This window comes from Apostichopus japonicus, chromosome 17 (assembly GCF_037975245.1).
Source record: "Apostichopus japonicus isolate 1M-3 chromosome 17, ASM3797524v1, whole genome shotgun sequence".
Lineage (NCBI taxonomy): Eukaryota > Metazoa > Echinodermata > Holothuroidea > Aspidochirotida > Stichopodidae > Apostichopus > Apostichopus japonicus.
In genome coordinates, this window is record NC_092577.1 from 31,971,088 (window position 1) to 31,979,939 (window position 8,852).

At 37.9% G+C, this 8,852-nt stretch overlaps 1 protein-coding gene across 2 annotated transcripts in view; it reads right to left on the reverse strand.

The window, feature by feature from the left end:
* LOC139984641 (trafficking protein particle complex subunit 9-like) overlaps positions 1 to 8,539 on the reverse strand; it is a 28,434-nt gene extending 19,895 nt beyond the window's left edge. Inside the window, exons 1-7 of one of the 2 annotated variants that reach the window (XM_071998613.1) lie at positions 8,173 to 8,539; positions 5,878 to 6,479; positions 4,414 to 4,559; positions 3,491 to 3,640; positions 2,845 to 2,945; positions 2,080 to 2,148; positions 971 to 994 (exon numbers count right to left, since the gene is read on the reverse strand). In XM_071998613.1, the coding sequence (XP_071854714.1) occupies positions 971 to 994; positions 2,080 to 2,148; positions 2,845 to 2,945; positions 3,491 to 3,640; positions 4,414 to 4,559; positions 5,878 to 6,470 (1,083 nt within the window). In that variant the 5' untranslated portion in view covers positions 6,471 to 6,479; positions 8,173 to 8,539. The remainder of the gene's footprint in view (positions 1 to 970; positions 995 to 2,079; positions 2,149 to 2,844; positions 2,946 to 3,490; positions 3,641 to 4,413; positions 4,560 to 5,877; positions 6,480 to 8,172) is intronic. The other variant, XM_071998614.1, reaches the window with a different exon arrangement.
* Positions 8,540 to 8,852: the final 313 nt, after the last annotated feature.

Sequence of the window (8,852 nt, forward strand, 5' to 3'; positions counted from 1 at the left end):
CGAAAAACGTTGCAGGCTTTGGATTCGATTAATCTTGCATCCACTGACTGGAAACTAAATATAAAATGCAATTAATTGCAACAACAAACGAAGAAAGTACCAGAGATGTGGACATATTCCACAAGGTAGGCATTTCAATTGCACAGTATGTATACTGGCCTATAATAGCAGTGAAACTTACAAAATATGACCAGACGTTGAGGCACTTTTTAACCATAATTCACTTTCAATTGAAGAATTGCTGCCCAAAATGAGTTAACAAATGTGTGATCAGTTCTAACAACCATTTCTTTCTCTTGTAGCTGCACATGTTTATTGGAAGAATGAAGTTAATAAAAGGGTCACTTTCTTACGAGTAGTACGTGGAAATTCCATTGTTATTGTTTCGTGTTAGCGGTGCACTCCGCAGAATGACGTCACACGGTGACCTGTACGTTCATGAGCTTTTACGTATCACGTTTCTGATCAGTGAGAATTTGCTAACATTTACATCAAATTTCTCCATATTACTGTCTCTTTCAACTAAACGGGAACAACAGTATTGTTTGTGTACTAAGGTACTTAGTATGAGCCCAAAAAAAGATTTGTTTTTTCTCCTCCAGCTATGCATTTTAAGCTGCAGTGTTCATCAAAGCAGAAATGATTAATGATTTAAACTATCAATTGTGCAGGTTTGGTAGATTGTATTACTCATTGAGCTGCAAAACACAAACACTTGGTTTGTCCCCACCCCACCACCCACTCGCCCATCCATCCCCCTCTTCCCCCCCCCAGCCCCAGCCCCCTCCTTCCCACAGAGCAACTAAAGTGGAAATGGTTGTGCTGCCAATGCCATAATCATGCAAACACATGCAAAAATGACAAGGAATTAAAAAAAAAATTAAAAAGGTTGAATTTTTTTTTGTGCTTTTATATCAAAGACAAAACACAACAACCTTACATCTAATAACACATGAATAAAATGGAATACCTTGTGACTTAATGGTTTATCTCCCTGACAACAGGTTAGAGGACAAGAGAGAGATGAAGAGAAAGACACGAGTGAGAACAAATGATAACATTTACAACATTTTGTGCGTCCAAAAGGAAAAGAAAAAAAAAAGAAAAAAATTCTGGTAGAAAACTTACTCTATCACCATCAAACACTTCTTATCTAATGTGGCCTCAATACTGTATAGTCTAGCACACAAATAATGAGATCAAAACTCCTTAGCAAAACAAAAACACCAAAAAATTTAATAAGAATTTTTTTTTCTTTATGGACTTTAATTTTAAACACCTCAGGCTCAATAATGAAACAGAACGGTCAATTGAAAAAAACCATGGGCGCTTTACTGAGAGTGCTTTGATGGAGTATTTGAAATTTAAAAATCACGAATTAACAGAAAACTTTAACGATAAGGCCTGGACTGACACAAATGAACGGACAACATCATCATCATCATGAGGTTTGTTTAAATGAGCGAATGTTTTCATAATTTAAGCAATTTTTAAAGGTGAATGAATGTCTTGATGATCAGAATAGAACTTTGTTTGGATCAGAGATAAACATGAGCACTTAATATCTATCCAAAGTCATCCTTTGAAAGAAGAGGGATGGAAAGACTCAAAACTTCTCGATAGTGCAAACTGTTATCTCCGAATGAAGAATTGAAACTACTTTGCTCTACTAGATGTTTTTTCTCTCAGTGTTTTAAAGTTTAAATTATAAAAACAAAAAAAAGGAATCTTCTGACCTCAACAAACAAGCAGGAAATGACTGCTAAGTTACTACAGCGTAAACAAACCATGAGGAGAGAATTTCATGTGAAGGTCAGTTTCTGACAACTGCCGATATGGTTAATGAATCCAAACATGATTCAATTCATCATCACTGAGTAAGATCCAAAAAATTTCTACTTCCCCCTTAAAACATATTCTGAACTCTCTCCTTAATTTGCCATCCAACCCCTTCCCCAATCCCCATCTCTCCTTACAAAATCATAAAAGAAAATAATTGTGATTAAAACTTTGACGAGAATAAAGACAGAAAAGATAAAGGGATTATATTTTTAATAACTTAAAGAAATATGTTCATACCTTTTGCTGTATGAGAACTTGCGTTGCCTTGATGCTGGCCTCTAAAACAATTATTGCCGCATTGGTATACTAGAGAGAAATAAAAATTAACATAATGAAATTCTAGAATAGTTTTTTAATTGGAATGCTGTCGTTTTATATTTGCTAGAGAATTTATCAGAGTTGCAAAAATGTGGGTTAAAATATATGAATAAAAATTTTCAATGCAAACTCTGAACTGTGCAATCTGTATTGCATAGAGTTATCATATTACCTATGTAGAGATCTAATCTATCCTAATTTACTTAAACTGAATGATGTCTCACACTTTCCTTACTGATCATCCATTCCCCTTCCTCCCTCCCCCCAAAAAAAAAACCAAGAAGACATTTCATGAAAATGGTATCGCCATACATCTAGTGGTACCAATAAATGGTACAATGAACAGTCCCTAACTCCCAGCGATTTTCCTTTACCCCACCCTTCATCCCCTCCCCCCTCCCCCATCAACCCTTTTGCATCACTGGCTATGATTCAAACAGATTCAAACAGATCAACGATATTTGTGAACCAAGCATCACTGTACATACAGTTGGTGTTACCTACAGTACTGATGGTAAGATCAACATCCCCCCCCTTTGCATCACCCCAACAGCAACCAGCAATTCATTCTTCCCCACTTTCCAAGCAAGTAGTTTCCCCCTCTCAACCACACTCCTTCCCCCGCCCCCACCACCCATGTAAAGTCACACGTTTTCAATCTAAAGAAAGAAAATTAGCACCTACCCTGCTATAATGGGCGATAGCTTCTTTATATTTTTCATTGATTTCATCCAAGGTCAGACAATTTTCGATGATTCCATTCAGAGTCTCAAATTTAGTTGGGACTATAACAGCAGCAGGAAAGAAAAAATAATAATAATAATTAGAAATAAAAAAAGGAAATGAAAAAGAAGCACGAAAGAAACACGAAACAGAGATATCAGCAAATTTATTAAGTTAAGTCGAAGATATTTCGATCTCTCCAACCAAAAACCAAAAACGTATTATGACATCACAGAATTAGGGCCGCTAGCAATACCTGGAGTCGGCAAATCTGGCCGTTTTGTCGATAAAAGTTGAGTCTTCACAACATATTTAAAGCGTTTTATATCCTCGCTACTGATCCAGCAACCACTCGAGGAAAGAAACGCCACTTGCTTTGTAGTTAACATTCGTTATGGCTCTAAATACACAAGAGAGACAGATGCAGATAACTCTGCTTGCAATCTGGTGATTTTACCGAGTCCACTCAACCACTCATAAATAAGTTCATAATCACTACTTTTAAAAACACCTGTGATTGATATTACACCCAACACTCCTACTCAATGAACTTATCTCCACTACATCAAAACACACACAGTCACCACAAAGAAATAGATTCACACACCTGTTTCCAATCGTGGCATCGGCTTCCTTTCTTGCTCTCCGTGCAAAAGTAGATCTGAATTGAAGGAGGCATTCCTAGGCAGCCCTGCCTTGCTTGGCTCTGGCGGGAAGTGCATGATGACAGACGCAGCGCACATCCCTTCCAAACACGCTGAAAATATTATTAAAATAAAGATAAAATAAAACTGTTAGCAAACTGCTTATCCACTAGAGAGCCTGTGTAGGAGAATGTGTAAAAAGGAAGTTGGCCTGATGTTTCGATCCTAGCAGGATCTTCTTCAGAGGCTAAATGACAAGTAACAGTAACAGACGGGACAAAAACACGCACAGAATACAGACATGAAAATATTATTAACAGACCGACAAAAGCAGATATATTAAGACCATATTAAGTATTTCTTTTTTTCCTATCTGTACATGACCAAAAAAATTAACGGGCGAAAAAAAGGCTGAACCTAATTGCAAAATAGAAATCAGGACACTTCCCCCTCAAGTATTCCTTGTTTTTTGCATGAAACTGTTGAATTTTGCGATACTTAAATAGGCTACGCATGAACAATGATGTATGTGAAATACCACATTCTGCACATATGTGTGTACATGTGACATTTAAGTACTATGCATGACCATGTATGTGAAATTCCATATACTGCACTTACATGAGTACATGTGATAAAATTACTATGCAATACTGATGAAATTAAAGGGAGTGAAGACTCGCGCACAAAGAAACGTCTGATGCCGGTCATCTGACCAAGTTTCGAATGAGGTGTAACAGAAGTGTTAGACACCACCATCGATCCCAGAAAATACACAAGGTATCACAAGTCTTCAATGCCTTTAAAGCATGGCACAAGTTTGCTAGAGATTATGTCATGATCGGAAGATACCAAATAATAGAAGAATATGTGATACTATACGTACCTCCCATCCACATCCAATCGTTAGCCCCTCTCAATATCTCCAACGCCGTCTGGTAGTGACCAAAAGCCTCTTGAGTCATTCCAGCCATGAGTGTCAAATCTGCTAGATGCTTCTTCATTCGACCTTGCACTTTACGCTTGAAATTTCTGCAAACAGAAAAGATTCCAAAGTTCATACCACTTAGTATGTTGCTTTCAGAGCTGCTTTTCCTTTTAAAGCTAGCATGCCTCCTCAATTAATGCTGTAAATATTGATTTGAAGGATTGTATACGAATGACTTTAGGCAAACTTTTGGTCATGATGTGTTATTACTGAAAACACTTCTTATCAAGGTAAACTTACCTTGACATTTTACCTACATTACCTCTTTGTCAAGGCTAACCTTACACTATTTGCAACAATTTATATCAAGGTAATGCTACCTTACTTACACTATGTATCAAGGCTGACCATACACTCTTTGCAACAATTCATATCAAGGTAATCTTACCTTTATATTACCTACAGTACCTCTGTATCAAGGCTTAATTATCAAGGCACTATTTGCAACACACAATTCATATCAAGGTAATCTCAACTTTTTACTTACCTACAGTACCTCTGTATCAAGGCTTAATTATCAAGGCACTATTTGCAACACACAATTCATATCAAGGTAATCTCAACTTTTTACTTACCTACAGTACCTCTGCATCAAGGCTTACTAATCAAGGCACAATTTGCAACACACAATTCATATCATTGGTAATTTTACCTTGTCAATTTACCTACAGTACCTCTTTATCAAGGCTGACCATACACTCTTTGCAACAGTTCATATCAGATTATACTACCTTTATCCTTACTTGCACTATGTATCAGGCTTACCAAGCACTATTAGCAACAGCAATTCATAGAAAGGTAATCTTACCTTGTCCCTTTACCTACAGTACCTCTGTATCAAGGCTTACCATACACTATTTGCAACAAACAATTTATAATAATGATAATGATAATAATTACAGTAGTCTTTATATAGCGCAGAATCCAACCTAAAGGTTGCTCAATGCGCTTTACTGATGTGTGTAGCATTTAGAAAATAAGTAAGTTTTAATAGCATGTTTGAATTGTTCAAGTGAATCAATTTCCCACAGATGGACTGACAGCCAATTCCATAAGTGCGGGCAGAATAGCAGAAACTGCGATCACCAAAGGTTCTTGTGTGTGTCACAGGAACAGTAAGTTAATAGAGGTATGGGGAACGAGTAGGTCTATCCATTGTTCGCTCTTGGATAAGGTCGTGAAGATATTCGGGCGTACCATACTTCAATGCCCTGAACACCAATATCAGAATTTCATATCAAGGTAATCTTACCTGTATACTTACCTACTCTTTGAATATTTCTGTGATAAATCACTTGCAGGTTCCATACTTACCTGTACTCTTATCGTCTTCTCATATCTCATCTGTCGGGTCAAACTTACCTACTCTCAGTATCGATGCCGACCATATCCTTCTTTTCGAACGGCACCATCAAGAGAGGAAGTTTATCGCTCCGGTCTTTCAGTCTCTCCAGTCTCTTCGATTCCAAAACCCAAAACAGGGAAGAGCCAAAGTCCTTGACACGATCCTCCAACTGTTCGCACTCTTCCACGTTTTCGAAGAGGAAAACCCCCGCCGGGACTCCGTTCGAGGTCTTCTCGGCTTCCTCCGCTAGCATGCCGAAGACGAAACACCTGGAGTCGTAGAGGGAGCTGTTGTATTTATCCTTCAGAGTCTTATAGTTTGCGTACACGTTGGCGAGTTCGATCTCCGAGGACGCTTTCCCCAGACAGATCAGGCCGGTGATCCTCCTGTGTCCTTGGAACTCTCCCCAGTCGCTGTTCTCCACGTGGACGATCCGCTTGTATCTCAACCAGACGTGTTTCTCCGGATGAGGCGGCGGAACGTAGGTGACGCTCATGATCCTCTCCATGACCCGGCTGAAAGACCGGCCCTTGGGTTGTCCAAAGGGCTTGATGAGGACCAGTAGTGACTGGTGGTCCTCGGCCCTCTGGTTGTAGTCGGCGATGCTCATTGTGGTCGGCTGGAGACCAAAATCAAAGATAATTATTGACAGTTTGCAGGCCGTGGCAGATACAGTGCAGTTCAGGCAACAAAGTACTTTAGAAGTGCTGTTTTGTGATTGATATATGTAAAAAACTCGATGGACAAGTCATAAAGGTGGAAAACGGCGACCATAAGCAAAATGCTGCTCTTACAACCAAAAGTTGTATTTCCAAATTATATACTAGTCAAAATATTCCCAAATTAAATAAAATTATTACAAAAAGAGGGCGGCTGTGAAAAACAAATCTTTCCCAACAAGATAATGGATAGTCCGCGAGCCAAAATGACAATTTGTCAACTCAAAAATAGCAGAAAGGTGTCATCACTACTATGATTTTGGTAATAGCTCCAGTATACCCACGTGAATTAGACCTGGCTCATATTCATAAATATCACTGCCATTATTACTTTAATATAAATTGCATTGAAGAACCAATGGGCTGCTATTAAAGACTTTCCTTACATTAGCAATAAACCATTTTCATTGAAATATGAAAACTGCTAAAAGGCACATAGAAGATGTCCAAAACGCATGAAATTTGCCCTCTGATGACCCAAAAATTGCAAAATTTCACAGGGGCTGTTGACCCCTACAAGGGTCCAAAAAGAACATGACCGGAATGGGTGAATGCTTCATTTTGCACTGTTTTGGTATCAGGATTTTGTGACTCAAATAGTACATTCAGTTTTATTATTTGCACACCCTAATGGCTGATTCCTGCCTCAGCTCCTGCTTGTATAGTGTCCTAAACAATTTCCAAAGGTATCCAATAGTGATCTTAAAAAAAAACTACTTAATTTCAGAGCTTTTGACAATTTTGGATGGTAGAATGAGAACTAGGGCAGTAGACCTGCATAGAACGGTCATCAGTAGTGAGCAGTGCTAAAGGATACCAGATGCTCTAGTCATGGTAGGGTGAGAGCGCAGTTGTTTTATAAAAAAAAAATATTCACTTCGTCCATGGAATTGATCAAAATCGAACATTCCAAATACAGTAGTTACTAGACGCATTAGTCGGCCTAAGTCAGACTAAGCACTCTTAGTCTTAGTTATTGTATGCTCTCACACTTACAATCTAGCTACAGGTAATCTCAATAATGTGATAAATTTGTATAATAAAATATAAATTCCACTGGAATCTTCAAACACCATCCTCCAACATGACATTCTCAAAAGTCAGTGTCAGATGAAATTCACCACACATGTATTGTCATCAGCTGGAAGCATGCACAAAAGCGATTTGGTCAATAATGAAATGATAGGTAGGCCTACTGATTTGTGTGTACACTAATACTGTATCATATGTTTTTAAAAATGTGTGTTTAACAAATATATGAACCTTGTCCAATAAAAACACACATCAATGATTATGAATTGGTCGTCATCCCTAGAAGTTAGAACTTGCCCTCTAAATATTACTGGCAGGACTCAACTGAAGAAGGCTATCTGCATACCACTAGTAGTACTTGACATGTGCAACAGATAGCCTATGACTTCTCCTAATTAACTGTTGGCCTAAATTAACAACTGCTGTAACTTGTATTTGTAAGTCTGTGGAAGCTGTAACTTTGCGTAAGTTTAACGTTAACGCCTGGCCCAACTAAAGAAGGCCTAGCCTATACTGACGTTACACAGTATAGGCCTAGGCCTAGTCTATACATTTATTTACATGAACTTGAAGATCGCAACGTTAGCCAAGTTCCATGACGGATTCACCAAACTCCTTTCTCGTGAAAACTGGCGGTACTATGTGTTGATTACATAAAACTAGCAAATTTTGCGGTCGAAATTTTCTTTTTCACTTCACGTTACTGTCAGTGTCAGGACCACTTGTTCAGACTCAATATGTTATTGTTATGTACGTTGTCGTAACGTAATCCCAGTTGAGTGCAAATTTTTATTACATGCCAATTTCCAATACTAGATACAGTTATCTGTTCGAGTTTTGGTTTAGCACGTTGATGGCTAATACCGTACAGAAATGTGGCAAGTTGTTTTTAACGTTGTTAATATCTAAAAAACCCAATACAGCAGTTTGTCTCGTTCTAAATTCCTTGCGGTAAAAGAAATAACCCATTACTTTCATTTTCATTTTTAGGTCACTCCTATTTTGCGCTTCGAACATCTGTGTGTACTGTCATGTCTGTTGTACTTTTAATCTATTTGACCTTTCACCCTCCAGGTTCCTTGATCTATTCATAGTTTGATACACCAGACGTTCAGCTCTCAAACCTTAAGTATTATAGAGATTCTAGTAAATAATCGAATACATGTATCTAAAATTTTAAATATTGACATGTATTTTAGTTTTTAATTTTCTAAATCGCAAAAGATTCGATCCATACATTT